Below are 21,074 nucleotides of genomic sequence, written 5' to 3' on the forward strand. Positions count from 1 at the left end.
AAAATAAGTAGAATGATACACCACTAAGTAGTATTTTCTAAACATCTGTTTCCCAAACCTGTAGTCTTAATTAAGCAGCTTCTTGACAGCTCAGACATAAATTCTCAGGTATCTATTGCCCAACTGCCGACTGAGTGGTTATAGTTGTTCAACGCAAGCTTCGAAAAGTGATGATTAAGATTGGACACTAGGAAAGAAGTAGAAAATATTTCCAGGTCCATAAAGTAATTATTGCACAAAATTCATGCATCAAAGTTAAGCACTTTATTGGCAGAAGAGTTCCATCATTTTCCTCCTTCATGGCCTATGGTTTTTTGTTTGTTTTTTTGAGACATGCTCTCACTCTGTTGTCTAGGCCATAGTACAGTGGCACAATCTTGGCTTAAAGTCATATTGTTCTTAAGATCTCAACCTCCACCTCCCAGGCTCAAGCAATCCTCCCACCGCAGCTTCCCTAGTAGCTGGGACTACAGGTACATATAACCATGCCCAGCTAATTTTTGTGTTTTTTGTAGAGAGAAAGTTTTGCCATGTCACCCAGGCTAGTCTTGAACTCCTGGGCCGCAGCAACCTGCCTGTCTCAGCCTCCCAAAGTGCTGGAATTAGAAGCTTGAGCCACTATGCCCGGCCCTAATAACTCTTTCTTTGTTCAACAAATAGTTATTGAATATCTTGCTGTACTCAAGACTTTTTGGAGTAAAAGCTCAAGGACTTGATTAGCTGATTTTCAGTTTTTGCATGTTAGCAGTAGCAACTGAATTACAGGAAAGTTGTTAGCGTCGGCCGAGGTAAAGAAAAGAGATAAATGAACCCCTGAGAAAGCTCAGGGGTACTCCAGTATAATGGCAGCCCCTACATTATTTCATTACAAAGGGGTGCTGTAGTTGATGTTCATAATCATAAAATTTAACCTCCAAAAGGGAGGGCCCTTGAGTGTTGTCTAATTTAGTTTTCTTGTTTTGCAATAGATAAAATGACCCTGAAACATTGAGAACACATTAAATCATGTTCTATAGATTGTTTGTGGGAAGTTAGCCAAGTGTGTATTGCCTTTTAGAAAGCTTTCTATGCAAGCTAATTATAAAGTTTGGTACCTAAAAAGTTTAGCTACTATTTCCTGCCTTTTCATTAAGTAAAACACCTAAAGATATGAAATAAATGAGCATTATCTCACGTAGATCTCTCCTTAGAGATTAAAGCCTATCACAATAAATATAATTACAATGAAAATATTTAAGAAAAATATAATCATGATTTAGCCATGTGACCTTGGGACTCTACTACCTGTTCTATAAAATGGTAATGATAATTGTCCTTCCCTATATCATGACTAGTTTTTAAAAAATTTTGGTAAAATACGCAGAACACAATGTATCATCTTAATCATTTTCAATTGTGCAATTCAGTAGTGTTAAGTACATTCACATTGTGTAACCATCCCACTGTCCACTTCTAGAAATTTTTTATCTTTTCAAACTGAAATTCCATACCCATTAAGCAAATAAGTATCTTCTGTCTTTATGAACTTGAGTACTTTAGGTACCTCATAAATTGAAATACTGTGTGTGTGTGTGTGTGTGTGTGTGTGTATGAGAGAGAGAGAGAGAGACTTCTGGCTCATTTCACTTAGCAAAATGTCTTCATTTCTTTTGAGTGTATATTCAGAAGTTGAATTGCTGGATCATATGATAATTCTATTTTTAGGTTTTGAGGAACTGCTGTTCCATTTTTCATATTAGCTGTACCATTTTATCTTCCTGCCAGCAGTATACAAGAGTTCCTATTTCTCTGCATTCTTTCCAGTGCTGACTTTCTGTGTTTTTTTTTTTTTCTTAATAGTAGCCATCCTACTGGATGTTAGGTGGTATCTCTTTGTGGGTTTGATTTGCATTTCCCTAATGATTAATGAGTTGAACATCTTTTCATGACTTTATTGGCCATTTATCTTTTATCATGGCTTAGTTTTGATACAACGAGTTTTGATATAAGGACTAGATTTTCACGTATAATCACATACATGAAAGTCCAGAGAATTATAATTATAATGTCTTATATAAGTGAAATTAGTGATTACAGTTGTGTTAACATTTTTTTCTCATATTAATAAAACTGCACAGAACGGTTAAAAGAGGCAGAATTCGAGTTCTGTAGAGGAGGTTGTTTGTACAGTTGGAATTCATTGTGCTCAAGACTTAAGACAATTTTGGAATACATGTGTATGTGGCTAGCATGAGGCCATAGCAAACAATTGCCCGGTGTTAAGGCCATGAAAATAGTCCTGTTTGTTTAACCAGTCCCTTGTTGAGGTGTTTGTTAATCCTGGGTTGTTAGCCTAAAATTTAATAGTAAACTCAACTGAGAAAGAAACTGAGAAATTTGCTAACGTAACTAAAATATAAATGCATAAAATCAGTATTAATTGTGACTCATTAAGATGTACTTCACAAGAGCAGTCAAAATAGAGAATATGGCAAGAATATGGTAAGGCATAAGAGAATCGTGATACTTTACTGAAGAATATAAAAGATTGGGATGACTAACTGGTCAAATATGTGCCTGAATGAAAAGACCTGATAGTAGTTACATATTGAGTTAAGTGTGATTTTTCTCAAATTAATATATTTAGTGTAATTCCAGTCAGTATTTTAACAAAATTATTAATCTCTGAAGTTTATTTGGAATGTGGGTGATGAATAAAGATAATACCAAAAAATCTCAAATTTTTAATCAGCTGTATAGAATAATACCTAGTATAAATTATAGTAATAAATCTAGTGTTTATTCAGGAATAAACAGAGTAATGGAAAAGAATTGAGGACCCAGATACAGAACTGTCTGTCTATGGTGTTTGACATATCACTTATTATTTATTTATTTGGAGATGGAGTCTCTCACTCTGTTGCCCAGGCTGGCAGTGGCACAATCTCGGCTCACTGCAACATCTACCTCTCAGGTTCAAGTGATTCTCCTGCCACAGCCTCCCAAGTAGCTGGGATTACAGGTGCATGCCACCACACCTGGCTAATTTTTTTTGCATTTTTGGTAGAGGCAAGGTTTCAGCATGTTGGCCAGGCTGGCCTTGAACTCCTGACCTCAAGTGATCCACCCGCCTTGACCCCCCAAAGTACTGGGATTACAGATGTGCACCATCACACCCGGCCTGATGTATAATTTTTAATTAATTGGTAAAGGACAGACCTTTTTTTTTTTTTTTTTAAGCTGGAATGTCACACTGTCACCCAGGCTGGAGTGCACTGGTGTGATCTCAGCTTACTACAACCTCTGCCTCCTGGGTTCAGGCGATTCTCCTGCCTCAGCCTCCCGAGTAGCTGGGATTACATGCACCTGCCATCATCCCTGGCTGATTTTTGTATTTTAGTAGAGACGGGTTTCATCATGTTGGCCAGGCCAGTCTTGAACTCCTGACCTCAGGTGATCCACCCAGCTTGGCCTCCCAAAGTGCTGGGGGTACAGGCATGAGCCACGCCCAGCCAAAGACAGATTTTTTAATTAGTGGTGGGATGATTGTTGGTTATCTATTTGGAAAAAGAGACTTTCCTTTAGTACTGTGTATCGTCATACTCCAGTTGGATACATGTTTTAAATTTGAAAAAGTCACATAGTATTAGAAGAATTTAATTTTGATTTCATGACATTGAGATTAGAAACCAAAAAGAGAACAAAATTGATTACATAAAAGGAAAAACTTCTGTATGGCAAAATATTTTATAAGCCTTATTAAAAGACAGACTTGGAAATGCTATTTAGCAGTGAATTTTAATAGTTATTGTCAGAATAATTTAAATGCTGAAAGTTTGATATCTGATTTCATCTACTTTGTGTGTGAAAATGTACATCAGGTGAACACATTTATAAATTTTCATACGTATTTGTAATATAAAAAATTTTTTAACATAAGGAAATATGTGAAAAATTACATTAGTTTCAAAAATATCTTTTTTAGATGGGAGGATTTATCTTTGTTGGGACAAAAATAATGCATCTCTTCAAGAATTATGGCCATAAGGAACATATTCTTAAAGTGGATGGTTACCAATGGTAAAAAAATATTTACTAAAATGGGTACAAATGCAATGTTGATATTAGAAGTTTATGCAGTGTCATTATAAATGTTGATTAGTCTAACTTCAAATGTTTTATTTTGTTCAGTCAGGTCAATTCAGTGAAGATATGATACCCACAGTGGGCTTCAACATGAGGAAGGTAACTAAAGGTAACGTCACAATAAAGGTATGTTATTTCTTGCCATATGCAATTTAAATTGTTAGCATAAACACCTAGAAATTATTCTGTTTAATTTCTGTGTTTTTACTGAAAATTTGCAGTTTTTCAGTAATGAATGTGCATGTTTCAAAAGAATAGTTTTTGTTGTTGTTGTTGTTGTTTTTTTTTTTTTTTGAAGCAGAGTTTTGCTCTTTCACCCAGGCTGGAGTGCAGTAGTACAATCTTCACTCACTGCAACCTCCGCCTCCCGGGTTCAAGTGATTCTCCTGGCTCAGCCTCCAGAATAGCTAAGATTACAGACTTGTGCCACCACGGCCAGCTAATTTTTTGTATTTTTAGTAGAGACAGGTTTTCACCATGTCTATTAGGCTCGTCTCAACTCCTAACCTCAAATGGTCTGCCTGCCACAGCCTCTCCAAAGTGCTGGGATTACAGTCGTGAGCCACCACGCCTGGCCAAGAATAGATTTTTAATCTATTTTGTTTTTCAAAAATAAAATCTATGGCCTGAGGCTTAATGTCCATTTTGCCCAATTATTGTGGTTCACAGAAGCTGTTCACTTTCTCTGTGGCTCATCTAATGAAGTTCCAGATTCAGTCATGTGCATGTTTCTTTATGCTTATTACCAGTTCTGTAGTTAAATTGGAAACCTCTTGAAGATAAATGCCATGATTTGAGACTTTGATGTAGCCCACTGTCTAGTGTGATGCCCTGTGGAGTAGACACAATAATAAAATGATTATGGATGGTGGCTTTCATATGGATAAAATAATTTTTATTTTTTTGAGATGGAGTTTCACTCTTGTTGCCCAGGCTGGAGTGCAATGGTGTGATCTCAGCTCACTGCAATCTCCACTTCCTGGGTTCAAGTGGTTCTCTTGCCTCAGCCCCCGAGTAGCTGGGATTACAGGCACCTGCCACCACACCTGGCTAATTTTTTGTATTTTTAGTAGAGATGAGGTTTCACCATGTTGGCTGGGCTGGTCTCGAACCCTGACCTCAAGTGATCCACCTGCCTCGGCCTCCCAAAGTGCTAGAATTACAGGCGTGAGCCACCACGCCCAACCAAAATAATTTTATATAAGAAAAACACCTATGTGGAAATGTTGGCTACTTATTTACAGGATAATTTAAAAAGGTTAGGCATTAATGTAGAACAAATCAGACAATTAAGCTTTAATAGATTCTGAATTGCTGTTTTCTGTCTTGGCATTCAAATCTGGATGGTGCATGGTCCTGTAACTTTTAAATTGTTATAAAGACATGTTTTCAGTAATAGAAGTATATTAGTTAACAGGCAAACTGTTGCACATAAACCAAATCTTTGCTGAAGCAAACTTTTAGATGTATTGTAAATGTATTAAATATGGACTTCGAGTTTAGAAGTGGCCCCAAGAATTCCCATATTAAGAGCTTGTTTGAAGTCAAGTTTTTCAGGAGCACTTTGCCTCTTAACGTTGTAGAAATAAGTATATCTTCCTGATCTTTTTCATTTTCTGTTACTTCCTCTTTCAATCATTTATTTAAAATATCTTTATTAAGAATTGCCTTGTTTTGGTTTAAAGATATGGGACATAGGAGGACAACCCCGATTTCGAAGCATGTGGGAGCGGTATTGCAGAGGAGTCAATGCTATTGTGTAAGTGGTTTTTTTGTTTGTTTGTTTGCTTTTAAATCAATTTAGGCATCAAAGAAGAAAGTTTATTTTAGTATTTCTGGAGGCTCAATTTTTATCTTGAAAATGAAAGTCTTTCTTAGCTAATATCCTAGTGCAAGTCCATTAACATGGGATTTAAAAAAATTAATCATAGAATAAGATCTTTATGTTTTTTGTTTATGGAGCCAAGAGCTAAGGGGTATACATGTTTTACTATCATGTATTAGTCTCTAAAAACAGTCTAGTTAAAAAGTATTAAAGAGTGCTGAGCCTTTCTTTAGGACATAGTTTATTTTGGTTAACAATTTCAATAATGTAAATCTTACGAAAATTAAAAATCATTAATACCAGTTGTCGTCATCAAGTCATATGGAGAAGGTATGTTGAGATCACTTCATTTTTTTAAGTTACATGATAGATGCTGCAGATCGTGAAAAGATAGAAGCTTCCCGAAATGAGCTACATAATCTTCTAGATAAACCACAGTTACAAGGAATTCCAGTAAGTACGGAATACTTGTTATTTTACATTGTAATTATATAATGATATTCATTATGGTAATTATACAATGATATTAATTATGTTTGAAATCAGTAACATCTTCTTTTTTAAAATCTGGAAGACTTGTTTACCGTGTATCTGCCATATACTGGGCATTGTGGTAAATATGAATCTCGTAACCAGATATCTACTAAACTACTGTGCATCAGGAGCAGTGCTTAGGCCCAGAGATAGAGTGATAAACAGAAATCAGTAGAAACATACTCCTTGCCGTCATGGACCTTATGGTTTAGTGGGAAAGGTAGATACTCTGAATAATGCAGCTTTAAGTGCTAGGAAGAAAGGTGCAAGGGGCTATGAGAGTTGTAATTTAGAGGGGAGATTTGATCTAGTTTGCAGGAGGAAGGAGGGATTCACGAGGAAGTAATGCTTGAGCTGAGATCTGAGGGATACATACGAATGTGAGGTATATGACAGCTGGAGGAGAAGAGAGTTCCAGGTAAAGGCCTTTGGGTGGGAGGAAGTGGGAAACTGAGAAGAGGCCAGTCTCTAGAATACATTTAGGAATTTGCATTTGGATTAGGAATGCTCAACCAGTAAGTATATAATGCAAATCCAAAAAAAATTCCAAAATTCGAAACACTTCTGGTCCCAGGTATTTTGGATAAGGCATACTAAACCTGTATTAAGAATAGCAGAATGTGGCTGGGTGCGGTGGCTCACGCTTGTAATTCCAGCACTTTGGGAGGCCGAGATGGGCGGGTCATGAGGTCAGGAGATCGAGACCATCCTGGCTAACACGGTGAAACCCCGTCTCTACCACAAAAAATTAGCCAGGCGTGGTGGCAGGTGCCTGTAGTCTCAGCTACTCGGGAGGCTGAGGCAGGAGAATGACATGAACCTGGGAGGTGGAGCTTGTAGTGAGCCGAGATCACGCCACTGCACTCTGGCTTGGATGACAGAGCGAGACTCCGTCTCAAAATAATAATAATAAAAAAAAGAATAGCAGAATGCATAGCATAGACTCAGAATATTTTAAATAGAAGTTGGCAACCACACACTGAATTAAGGGCACTTCCATTGTAGGAGTTAAGCGAATACCAGTATGAGCAATGAAATGAATGAGATAGGCCACCACAAAATGCCTTAATATTGTGGAATGTGTTAACATCTTAATTTTATGTCTTCACATATCAAGATGATAAACTTCTGTGACTTTTTCTTACATAAAAGTGTGCTCTTAATATCTTTTCTTTTTAAAGGTGCTAGTGCTTGGAAACAAGAGAGATCTTCCTAATGCCTTGGATGAGAAACAGCTAATTGAAAAAATGTATGTCTTGAATATGCTATTTTAATAATTTGCTTCTAAATTACCATATTTTGCCCACTTGTTATGTTATTCCTAATGATCATAGCCATATTTTTTTTTTTTTTTTTTTGAGACGGAGTCTCACGCTGTTGTCCAGGCTGGAGTGCAGTGGCGCGATCTCGGCTCACTGCAAGCTCCGCCTCCCAGGTTCCCGCCATTCTCCTGCCTCAGCCTCCTGAGTAGCTGGGACTACAGGCGCCCGCCACCGCGCCCGGCTAATTTTTTGTATTTTTAGTAGAGACGGGGTTTCACTGTGGTCTCGATCTCCTGACCTTGTGATCCGCCCGCCTCGGCCTCCCAAAGTGCTGGGATTACAGGCTTGAGCCACCGCGCCCGGCCGATCATAGCCATATTTTTTAGATAGATAAATTTTAGCCTATCAGAGAAGTGAATCCTAACATTTTAGGATTGCTACAATGATTTCTTCAGTATAGTAATAAAAGTAATGAGTAAAATTGAACAAAGTGATAAGTATGACAGTTGTTCTAAGCACAAACTTATCCTCTTCTTCTCATAGGAACCTGTCTGCTATTCAGGATAGAGAAATTTGCTGCTATTCAATTTCTTGCAAAGAAAAGGATAATATAGGTAAGAAATGACTGGTAATTTTGGAAGAAATGGATATCATTGGAAGGAATGTCTGTGCTTCTTACAGCTTATTATCTCGATTTCTCATTAAGTGACTTCCTTTACAGAATACTGTTGCTTTTGCTTGAGAAAAAAGAATAGATGTTATACCTTTTGACAACAAATATAGTGAATCTTCACTTTACATTGTTGATGGCTTCTTGGAAATTGCAGTTTTATCTCTCTGTCTCTCTCTCTCATATAAATATATATAAAATATATCTAATATATAATATATGTAATATGTTATATATATTTATATATAAAATATACTATATATAACATATATTATATATATATATATTTTTTGAGACAGTCTCACTCCTTCACCCTGGCTGGAGTACAGTGGCGTGATCTCGGCTTACTGCAACCTCTGCCTCCCGGGTTCAAGTGATTCTTGTGCCTCAGCCTCCTGAGTAGCTGGGAGTACAGAGGTGCACCACCACGCCCAGCTAATTTTTGTATTTTCAATAGCAACAGGGTTTCACCATGTTGCCCAGGCTGGTCTTGAACTCCTGACCTCAAATGATCCACCTGCCTTAGCCTCCCAAAGTGTTGGGATTACAGGTGTGAGCCCGGCCTATATGTTGTCAAACTGTTGAACAGCAAAACATTTTTTAAAAAGAGGAAATTGTACTTTTAAGTGAAATGACATACAGTAGGCCCTCATTTTGTTCAGTGTTACAATGTTAATGAGAAAAAAAATAGTTTTGTTATACACCGTTTCACTTAAAGTGGCAGTTTCCAAGAACCTGTCAATGATGTTAAGTGAGGACTTAATGTATAACATCCTGAATCTTCTTTGTGCTATTTAAAGAAGAAAATGCAATAAAGTCTTGACTAAGATTATGTGATACCAATTTATTGTATTAATTTTTGCAGAGCTAGTATCCAGCTGTGCTTTATAACAAAATGGCATTTATGGAATAAGACTTTACAAAAATCAGTTTACAGCCTCTACAACAATTTTTCAGTTATTGAACCGGTATATTATTGCAGTATGTTAGCACTCTATTGGAATTATAAGCCCAAAATACCTTTCATTTACTCAGTGCCCATATTAATTTCTTAGAACTGCCATAACAAAGTACCACAAACGAGATGGCTTGGAACAGCAGAAACTTAAGTCATTCAAAATTCTGGAGGCTGGAAGTCCAAAATCAAGTTGTCAGCAGGGTCGTGTTCTCTCTGAAAGCTGTAGAAGATCCCCCCTTGCCTCTCTCTAACTTGTGGTGGTTGCCAGCAATCCTTGGCATTCCTTCACTTGTAGATGTACCACTCCAGCCTCTGCCTCACATTCATGCTTCTCCCCTGTAGTTGTCTCTGTCAGTGTATTATCTTTTCCTAAGGACAGAAGTCACTGGATTACGGCTTACCTTAATTCAGTATGACATTATCTTAACTAATAACTTGCAGAGACCCTATTTCTAGTAAAAGTCACATTCCGAGGTTCTGGATGGACATGACTTTTTAGGGGGACACTAAACATTCTAGCATAGTATCCTTACAGAATAGGTATGTATGGCTCAACTTCAGTTTCTTAACTAATTTGGTGTGAGATGATTTGATACATGAATGTATTGGAATAAAATGTAATAAATAGTACCAAAATAGTATATTTACAAAGTTTATGCTGATATTTTTTCTTTAGCTTTTGTATTCCAGTCTGTCCTTCCCTAACTCACCTTCCACCCCTCCTGCAAACATGGCTTTATTTATTTTTTATTTTTTTTAAGATGTAGTCTTACTCTGTTGCTATGGCTGGAGTGCAGTGGCAAGATTTTAGCTGACAGCAACCTCCACTTCCTGGGTTCAAGTGATTCTTGTGCCTCAGCCTCCTGAGTAGCTGGGATTACAGGTGCCCACTACCACGCCTGGCTAATTTTTGTATTTTTAGTAGACACAGGGTTTCACCATGTTGACCAGGCTGGTCTTGAACTCCTGACCTCACATGATGCACCTGCCTTGGCCTCCCAGAGTGCCTGGATTACAGGCATGAGCCACCATGCCCAGCCACAAACATGCTTTATTCAGCTTAAAGTGTGGATAGTTGTTCTGACTGATTTTGGGCTTCCTTTAAAGACCATCCAGGGTGGTCTCAGCCCTAGTAACAGCTGATATACACAAATTTTCCTTTATAAATGGATAGAATAATTCACTTGTTACATTGGGAGCGTTTATTTGAGAACAGACTTGTAAGCACTTGTGGTTACTTTTAAAAGTTTTTTCTCTAAGTGGCGGGAAAACCCTTTTTAAAATTTAAGATATGCTCCATGAGAGCATTTATTTCTATGTCAGTGGTTCTCAATGGGGAGCATTTTCCCCAGGATACTTTTGACAATGTCTGGAGACATTTTTGGTTGTCACAACTAGGAGGGTGATGCTGGCATCTAGTGGGTAGAGACCAGAGATGTAGGTAAACATACTATAGCGTCCACAGCAAAGAATTATCCAACATAAAATGTCAGTAGTGGCAAGGTTGAGAAATCCTGTCACACTAACCGTAATTTTTAGTCCATTGTGCTGTTTTGTAAATCCATTACTCCCTATATGTTTTCTGTTTTTCCATTGTTACAAACTAGTTGGATGCTTTCCTGAAAAAAAAAATATGGGCTCATGTATGGAAGTGCAGTAGAGCTGTGAGGACTTCTTTTGCTATTTGAGGCTGATCTTAGTAGTTTGCTAAATAGCTCAGTAGTAATTTTAGAACTCCTGACTCACTTAAAATGTTATCAAGCCCAAGGAAACCGATCCAGTCTAATAAGATCTAGTCTAGTAAGATTCGAAATAAGTATTTTATAAATCGGTTCATCTGATTATCTTATTTCTTTTGTCTTTTTCCCTATTCATAAAGATCCATTTGTCTTTAGGATATGAACTTCTATCAGTATCCATAGAGGCTTCGTATAGTTCTTTAGTGAATTTCTTTTTTATTTTTGAGATGGAGTTTCACTCTTGTGACCCAGCTGGAGTGCAGTGGCGCGATCTTGGCTCACTGCAGCCTCCGCCTCCTGGGTTCAAGTGATTCTCCTGCCTCAGCCTCCCGAGTAGCTTGGATTACAGGCACCCGCCACCATGCTCGGCTAATTTTTGTATTTTTAGTAGAGACCGGGTTTCACCATGTTGGCCAGGCTGGTCTTGAACTGCTGACCTCAGGTGATCCACCCACCTTGGCCTCCCAAAGTGCTGGGATTACAGGTGTGAGCCACCGCGCCCAGCCGTGAATTTCTTAAATATTTAAATTTGGTTATTTCACTTCAGATTTACCTTTCTCCCATTCAGTTCAAATGAGTGTGGCTTTGCTTTTATTGTGTACTGTTGTCCCCATTTTAAGGTGCAGAGGTGCTTCTTCAGTAGTTGAGTGAAATCACTGTTTCCACAGTGGTGAACAGGCCACGTTTGTTCATAGCTCAGCCCTGTGTTGTTTCGTTAATGCATATTAGCTGGGAAACTGGTAGTGAATTTACCCTCATCTTTCAGGCTTGGAGAATTGAGTGGTGCTTCTAATAGACTCTCATGTACCCTTTTGAAGAAGTGAGGACAAGAATTATCCAGCCCCAGATGTTGAAAGGGCATGATGTGAATCCTGCACTAGCCTTGGCAGTGACAGCCTTCTCTCCCATCCCTCTGCTTTAGTCACGTTGTATCACTCAGATACCATCCAGAGCTCCCCAATGTTTCATGCCTTTTAAAATTCTTTGCCATTTTTTTTTAACCTGGAATTTTGTGGGGTGGCCCCCAAGCCCCAATAATTACTGCATCTTTTCTGTGTATTATACTTAAAAGCTCCTTGAGGCCAGACAGGGGTTCTTCCTTTTTTTTTTTTTTTGCCTTCCTGGCAATTTGCAATCGTATGGGCAACGCATAAAAGATGGCACCAGCCATCCTATACACAACTTAATTTTTAAATCAGAAAACCCTTCAGTCTCTGATAATTCCTCATATTCTCTTTAAGTTCAGGTAATAGACTATGGGAATACAGATGGCAGAAAAGCAGAAGAGGTCAGGCATAGTATGTGCCTTGAATTAGCAGCATTTTAAATATTGTCTTGTTTGATGTTTAGTTTTTTAACTTTAATGTCTTCGCTTTTCCCCTCTATCTTTAGATATCACACTTCAGTGGCTTATTCAGCATTCAAAATCTAGAAGAAGCTGAAGCATCTCCTGAAGTCTTCCAGTCTTTCTTGGCTATAATCCTAGAATTATTGTCCGTTCCTCTGAAGTAATTCCCAGAATACGGTCCTTCCTAAACCCAAGAAATTGCCTTTTTCAGAGTTTATTTCTCATGTGCACTGCTGAAGATGAGTATCCCTAATCCTTCATAAAGAATCAGCTAGAGTTGTCATGATAAAGTCAGCACACACAAAAAGGCTCCTTACACATACCTGTCTTAAACCATGTGTAGAGCTTTTTAAAACAAAACAAAACAAACCCCCATACACTTTTGACCATCTTAAATCAAGAAAATTGCATATTTCCATTCTGGTCTTTCTGGGCCAGATTTTTGTATTGGTTTTCAGTAAATGTCTATCTATAATATTTCATTATAGAGTCCAGTAGCTTAGTACTGACACTGACTTGATACAGCATGAAGTTTCTAGTGCCACACACAGTATTTAGAAAACCTTTAAGCGTGAATGACTTATGTGGGATATATATAAACATAATGTTTATTTTATCTCACAAATGCATGTGAAATGTATAATTACATCCTAGGAATCCAAAATGGTCTGCAGAGAGTGAGCGGAGGCACCAGATCAATGTTGGTTCTTTACACTGGTGAGATTCTACCTGATGAATATTAAAGATATTCTACTTTCTGAGAACTCTTTATCACCAGATGGCAGTTGGGATATGGGAGGAACTAAAGCATCCTGTTTTGTATCTGTCCAGATCATTATTTCTGTCGCTTGTTTTTTCTTCCCGGTTCAGGATACTTTTTTAAGGGATTGAGAATTGAAGATTTTCCAAAAGCTTTCATGAATTTAGAGCATTCCACCCAATATAATAAAACCTGTTAAGAATGTCAGACTTTGTTCAAACATCTGTTTGTTCTATCTCCAGTCATTAAATCAGTGCTGCTGCATGACACTCTAACTCCTGACTTTTTATATCCAGTCATAAAGTTGACTTTCAGCACAACAGATACTTATAAACAAATAAAAACTTTTTATTTTTCTCTCTTATTGATGTAAGGTTTGGCACTCTTTTGACTGGTGCCATTAGACATCTTGATTATTGTGACAACTCTAGACCTGCCTGCTCTATCTAATGTAATCATGCTCGGCGTCTGCAGGTTGTTTAATAATCAGTCACACAGAGAACTGAGGAACTGATGCTGTTTGTTTGCTTCTATGATACAGAGATGTCTAAAAACTTCAAATGGACATGTTTTGTAGTTTAGCAACTTCCGTATACATAAAGGGACATATTAATACTGGTTCATTTGTAAATTATTATTCATATAGACCACTGTAGTAGATATAACTCTATGGTACACCTGCTTATGTGTTGCCTCACACTGTGTGTGATTTTGTTTCTTTTGTTAAGCAGCACTTACGTAGACTGCATTTCCAAATGTGTTGAGCACTCAGAGTGTAGTCAACAGTACGTTCTTTTAATGAATACCAGTTTTAATTTATAGACTGCCATGGCCTTAAATATATTCTGTACAATATACTGCACTGTGTTGCACAGACACTACTTGCTTTTCTCCATTCATATTTTTATGAGTAGAATCTGGGCTTTTAAATTTCTCTTCTTATTCTTTGAAGCATGTTGCATACTTCCCTGGTGAGATGGATGGTTCTGTAAATGAAGGGATATTTAAACTTGCTACTGTTGTTCAACACCATTCATGGTCAGTCTGAGCCATTACAAAGAATGTGGCAACTTGCTTGTGCCTAAAAGGAGGAATTGGAACTAGAATGTGTGACTTTGTGGGGACTGCATAGGTTTATTAATTGACCTATAGCTAAACCTTAATGTGTTTGTGTGTCTATACATTGCTTTAAGCATTTCAAGACATCCAGACGCTATTACCAACATTTTCCTGTGCATTAACTTCTGCATGTGAAAACTTTTAACAGTTACTGAACTATGTAAATATGTGAATTTTTTTTATTTAGGTGGATGCATTTTTTGTCTGTTTACTGCTCTTCTCAGCTTTATTCAATAAACTTGCATTTTAAGGGTTGTATTGGCAATTTTAACTTAAAATGTGCATCATGATGGAAGGTGCAGACTTTTTTGGAAGGTGATAGTAAGTTTCCAAGAGGAGGGTCTATAGACCATTTGTCAGAAATCAGCTCAGCCCTCAAAGAACTGGGTCTGTGGGCTAGTTAAAATAGAAATAAACTTTTAAAATATCCACAGAATTGATATTGTGATTTTTTGGGGGCGAGGGAAATGCTACTACTTGTCAACGGTTACAATACACCAAATTTAGGACTTTAAGTGGCAAGCGCTAGTAAAACATTTTATGATCCAGTTTTAAAAAATCAAACCAAGACCCTGCTAAGCAAATGAAGTTGCAAGACATGCCTATTTACTGACTTCAGTTCAGAATGAAAATATTTTAAGTACCAAACATGCTGGTTTTCCCACAAAGGCACATTTTTAGCATAAAGCTTTTTGCTAGTTTGGTATCATCTGCCCATAAAATAAGTCAATACTTATCAAAGCTATTGGAGAAATAATTTTGTATATGTTTATTTGTTTAGAAAAGTTCAATTAGCATTTTCTCCATATCCATACTATAATTCTGTATAGCCAACCCTTAGTGGCTAATTGGATGTATGATTTAGCATTTCTTTCCCTACCCACGTTTATGGTTTTTTTTTTTTTTTTTTTTTTTTAACTAAATTAGTGGAGCCATGTAGTCAAGCATCAAGTTTCATCCACTTCTTACCATTCTCCTACCAAAGGAGGAGTGTGTGAGAATTGGGGATGAGGATGGGGGAACACTGAGGGTACACATTTAGCTTAATTCTAAATGTGTGTCTGCTTTAAAAAACTTCTAAACTTCTAAAGTTGGTCTTTGATTCTTAAAGTTGGTCAAGTAAATTGGGTGTTTGAGGAACTAATTGCTTTGTCTGTTCTCTCCACGTAAGATTGAGTTACACTGATATCCTGTTGATTTGGTAATTCCAGCTGTTCCAGGGGTCAGGTGGGTTCAGAACTGGAGTGGAAGCTTAAACATAATGTAGCAGGCATTGTGCTGTAACATCCAGTTGGCCAAATGCTTTACTCTAAAAATGTGCCATAGTAGGGAAAGCACAATGTTTGATGTTTAAAATGTTTTCGTTATGTTACAAACTTTTAAGGTTATGCCCTCAACTATGTGCATAGCAGTGAAGAGACTTGAAAAGGAAGACAGTAAAGCCTTACAGACTTCCCTTAAGTTTGCTGCTCTACAAGTATGCAGCCTGCTGCAGGTGTTTCCTGTTGGTTAGTAAATAACCTCCACACATTTGCTGTTTAAAATTCAGCTATTAATAAAAATGTGTACTTTTGTCATTGCTCCTCTTGGGTGTTCTTAGGGAAACCAAAGCAGGTCATTGTCATCAAAAATCTAAGCCACAGCAGTAGTCATTTATTATTCCATTCTGTTAACCAGCCTCTTTTCAATAAGATAATTCTATTTTGAAATCCCAAGACATCTGGCATTTAGGTAATGCAGATTTCCCAATAGGAATCGGGGCCTGGGGAGGTGGGTGGATAATTTAGCCTCATTTTACTGAGGCTTACAGTAGGGATGTAGGGAAAGAGTTTTTAGCTTACGATGCTAATATAGCTTAATTCTGTGGAGAGTACTGGGTTGGCATTTGGGAGAATGGGTTCTTGGCCATTAACGTGTGACTGGTGAGTTGCAGAACTCCCTAGTGGCTCCTTAAGTTTTCCCATTTATAAAATGAAGAGGAGAGGATTTCTAACCATAACTTCTGCCACTGACGGGCTGATTCTAGCAGCCTAGAGATTTGCTTGGTGGCTAGAAAGAGAAGAGATACAAAAACACCCATTTGTCCTAGTGAATATGTTAATATTACATGTTCCTTCAATGGAAGTTAATCCAAAAATACAGAAATATTTACATGTTATAACTTTAAATTTTAGCACAAGAGCTGGAGATTGCAGACATTTTACAGAATGATACAGTAAATTTATTTTGTTTAAAGGAAATTCTGTAAATATATAGCTTATATTTTGAAGGGCATTTACAAATTTCAGAACATTTTCCCCAGACTGCAGAAAATATTTGGTATGCATTCTGGAAAAGTATGTACTTACTACCGATTGGAGGGTAAGTGGTTTAGAGCTAAAGTTTAACCCTTTATAACTGCTGTGTTGCTAGGTGTTTTTTTTTTGTTTTTTTTTTTTTTTTTGAGACGAAGTCTCGCTCTGTTGCCCAGGCTGGAGTGCAGTGGCACAATCTCGGCTCACTGCAACCTCTGCCTCCTGGGTTCATGCCATTCTCCTGCCTCAGCCTCCCGAGTAGCTGGGACTACAGGTGCCTGTCACCATGCCAGGCTAATTTTCTGTATTTTTAGTAGAGACGGGGTTTCACCATGTTAGCCAGGATGGTCTTGATCTCCTGACCTTGTGATCCACCTGCCTCAGCCTCCCAGAGTGCTGGGATTACAGGCATGAGCCACCATGCCCGGCCAGCTAAGTTCTGCTAGAATTTATCTAGAGCTTTGGAGAAACTTGGAATGGTTAGAAACTACTACTCTTCAAAGGAAAGGGGCTGGAGAACCAACAAAACCATTGTGTCCCTTTTTGGACATGGGAAGTAGAACATTAACCACTTGCTAATTATAGCATCTCCCTTAAGCAATTCTTATCTACAACTGTGGCCTACCCTCAGTGTTGTACAATGTGTGTCACACAATGTGCTATCTTGTTTCTGTGGCTTAAGAGAATTCACCATTTCTACCTACTGCTACCTAATACATGAATTAGATAACTCTTCCATTTGTATATTTTATTCTGTAAGAAAAATTCAAATTGCTGTTATTTGTCACATTATTAGCTAATTTATGAAAGCGCTAGCCCTCTCATTCAAAGAAGGGTTAAGGATTTATAGAATTCCTACATTCTCTGGAAGCATCAGTAACCTAAAGGCTAGAGCATGGTATGGGCATGTGCATGATGAATATTTTTGATGTATAGTTTATATATTTGTTTCAGTGGTTTGGTATTAGAACTGCTGGAAGGGAATCTCAGTATATTTTTTTTCTTTTTTGAGATAGTCTCGCTGTGTCATCAGACTGGAGTTCAGTGGCACGATCTCGACTCACTGCAACCTCTGCCTCCTGGGTTCAAGCAATTCTCCTGCCTCAGCCTCCCAAGTAGCTGGGACTACAGGCACGAGCCACCATGCCAAGCTGATTTTTGTATTTTTAGGAGAGATGGGGTTTCACCATGTTGGCCAGGCTGGTCTTGAACTCTGACCTCAAGTGATCCACCCGGCTCGGCCTCCCAAAGTGCTGGGATTACAGGTGTGAGCCACTGCGCCCGGCGACTTGTGCTAATGTTAAACAAAAATTATGGGGGGTCATTTTTTGTGGATTAAGTTTCTGCACTAGGTTCTAGCAGACCAAAGTAGTTACATATATTAAATGCCACACAGTAAAATGGAAACTTTACAGTAATCAGTTTTTCCTGAAAACAGAAAATCCCACTCTGTCTGAATCGGAATAATAAGGAAGTCCCTTCTGCTTTAACCCTTAAAGAAAAGTAACCCGATGTTAACCAATCAGTTATTTTTCATTGTTTTGTTTCCTTACTCTCACAAAACCCACTATTCTGCTGTTTGTCATTGGGAGCTTTCATTCTATTTTGTAGAATGGAGGCTGGCCCATTCATAAGTTATGAATAAACGCCAGTTAGATCTGTAAGTAAATTTGTTGTAATTTTTTCTGACACTAGGAATTGCCAAATAGCCCTTCACAGGGGAAGTACTAGTTTTTGTTTTTACCAATCCCTGTCCCCTGTGCCTTTTTAAAAAAGAGATGAAGTCTCACTGTTTACCCAGGTAATTAATTGCATTGCCTATTTACAGCCATGATCATAGCAAACGCAACTTCAAGCTACTGGCTCAAGGGATCTTCCTGCCTCAGCCTCTGGAGTACCCTGTATTTTGTTCACAGAGCATGTTGACAAACTTGGATTTCTGCCCATCAAATAAGTTTGAACTATAATTATACACTTTTTTTTTTTTTTAAGGCCATCAGCTTTGCAAAACCCCTGCTTTTGAAATATCTTTTTTTTTTTTTTTTTTTTTTGAGATGCAGTCTTACTCTGTTGCCCAGGATGGAGTGTGGTGGTGCTATCTGAGCTCACTGCAGCCTCTGCCTCCTGGGTTCAAGTGATTCTCGTGCCTCAGCCTCCTGAGTATCTGGGATTACAGGCGCCTACCACTACACCTGGCTAATTGTTTTATTTTTAGTAGAGATGGGGTTTCATCATTGTAGCAAGGCTGGTCTCAAACTCCTGACCTTAAGTGATCTAACTTGGTCTCCCAAAGTTCTGTGATTACAGGCGTGAGCCACCGTGCCCAGCCAGGTGCTAGTTTTAAAAGGTTCAGAGTTGAAAAGTATTAACAATAGGGCTCACTGTATAACACGGTGTAAGTACTATACACACACACACACACACGTGTATGATGTAATTCACAACTGTGATAAACATTGTCCTCATCACTCACCCATTTTATGGATGAGGAAACAAGTCCAGAAAAGTAACTTCCCAAGGTCACTCTTAGGGCAGAGCTACTATTTGAACACCTGACTTCTGAATGTGAGTTCTTAGTCGTCATCTCTTTGGCATTCCCCAGAGTAAAGGAAAAAGTGCCTCCTTATCAGTCCCTGATGCTCTTGTGAGATTGCTGGAAAACCTGTCACAAATCAAACTGTATCTTAAAGAGTTGATTTTTAAGGTGGAGTTTTCTGATTAGGTATGGGTGTTGTCCCAATATCAGTTGTATTTACCTTAAGGGGAGTCCTAATCGAAAGGACTAGCACAAAATAACCCATTTCTTTCATTTCAGTTTCATTCCAGAAGGAAACACTTTCTGAACCTAGATCCTAATGCCTAGGCTATGCCTTGCAGGGCACTGATGTCAAAACTGTTGCCTTTGGATGGCTTGGAAAGAGCCGAGGGACCTGTCTGCTCAAGGGCCAGCTATTTGAAGTGCAAATTGCCCTAAAGTGTAGTAACTCTCTTTCTGCCTAGAGTCAACAGGCTCTGAGAATTGAGCCCCCAACCTGATTTCTTCCGTTATGGCTTGTGGAATAAGCCTTAGAATGTTTTCTATGAAGATTAAATGAGCACACATGTCAAAGTGTTTTGAAAACCATCAGGTTTACCATGAAAAGCATCTTTCAGGAGTTGGATGGTTTTCTCTGGTTATTAAAATATTTATTTTTATAAGAGTTTTTCTCTAACATCAAGACAGGAGCTGTCCTCAGTGTGGCCTGCAGTTAACCAGATTAAGTTTAAGTTAAAATCTGCAATAAAGTAGCCCTGGAAGGAAACATACAACATGCAACTGAATATTCACATTCAGTTTGCAAGTTCCGGGAAGGCAGAAGTTCAGGATCAAGGGCTGGAGCTCGGCTGCCAGCACAGTCCCCAGGCATCCTTCACTGAGGGGAAAAAGCAGAAGTTATGTAGTCTAAAGATCCTGACGCAAGTTGTCTTCATAATCTTTTTGCTGCTTGGGCTGCTCTCGATGTCTCAATGTTGGGAAAGAACAAGGCTCAGCCAATAGTAAGGACCTTCCTATGTGCCAGCTACCATGTGCTGTAATCAAGTGTTTTCTTAGTTCCCCCTTACACCTGCTCTGTATTTCAAAAAGTCCTCTACCCTGAAAATGTGCTGAGAGTGCCACATGACAACTTACCTTCTTATGCACTCCCTTGGTCGGCCATTCAGCCAATATCTGATTTGGGGGTCTAGTCAGGTCTTGCTTCCCAAGCTTTTCAGAAACCTTGATGAAACAGGCATAGGGTCTAAACTTAGAGCAAACCTTACAGCCAACTCCAAGTGCAGCAAGCAAAATAAATAAAACGTCTAAACCGTTGAATCTTTATGTGAAAGCCATAGCCCTTTAGAGCTAACATTTGCAACATTCTTAATTATAGGAAGTAGATATAGAGGAGTAAAGTGATTTAACTGGGAATCTACCCCACACCTCAAAAGTTAGGTCGTTAATTGCGGGTGCACAGGAGAGATGGTGGGATGGGAGGGACAAGAGAAGACATATTTAGATACATCTGGTTAATAATTTGGTGGTGGTGGGAGCCTTGATTCCCACCCCCAACCCGCACCCCCCTTTTAAAAAAATCCTATTGCCGAGACAAAAGCAATATAACATAATTTAGTATTTCCTGAAACTGCCGGTTTCTAGGAACTGCCCAAGAGTACCTATACGCACATTCCCGAGACACTGGAGTTGGATAGGTCTAGGGAGGGATCTGGGGATATGCGTTTTACAAGCATCAAGAGCGATTCTTAAAAATTGGGTGTTTAAATCAAAAGATTTATGATCTTTATGTGGCCTGCAGTTAACTGTTTTGTGCACTCCTTGAGCTAAAAGGTAGTATCCCACCCCCTCCATAAACAGACACCTAAGTTATAAAACTTCTGCCCTAGATATGCAAAAATAGTTCC

The 21,074-nt window shown here is 38.4% G+C and overlaps 1 protein-coding gene across 1 annotated transcript in view; it reads left to right on the forward strand.

Moving 5' to 3' along the window:
• Positions 1–14,771, forward strand: part of ARL8B (ADP ribosylation factor like GTPase 8B) — a 54,618-nt gene extending 39,847 nt beyond the window's left edge. Inside the window, 6 exon segments of the mRNA XM_002808319.4 lie at positions 4,171–4,251; positions 5,811–5,884; positions 6,310–6,403; positions 7,666–7,733; positions 8,290–8,360; positions 12,506–14,771. Of these exon segments, the coding sequence (XP_002808365.3) occupies positions 4,171–4,251; positions 5,811–5,884; positions 6,310–6,403; positions 7,666–7,733; positions 8,290–8,360; positions 12,506–12,555 (438 nt within the window). The 3' untranslated portion in view covers positions 12,556–14,771.
• Positions 14,772–21,074: the final 6,303 nt, after the last annotated feature.

Source organism: Macaca mulatta, chromosome 2, assembly GCF_049350105.2.
Source record: "Macaca mulatta isolate MMU2019108-1 chromosome 2, T2T-MMU8v2.0, whole genome shotgun sequence".
Classification (NCBI taxonomy): domain Eukaryota; kingdom Metazoa; phylum Chordata; class Mammalia; order Primates; family Cercopithecidae; genus Macaca; species Macaca mulatta.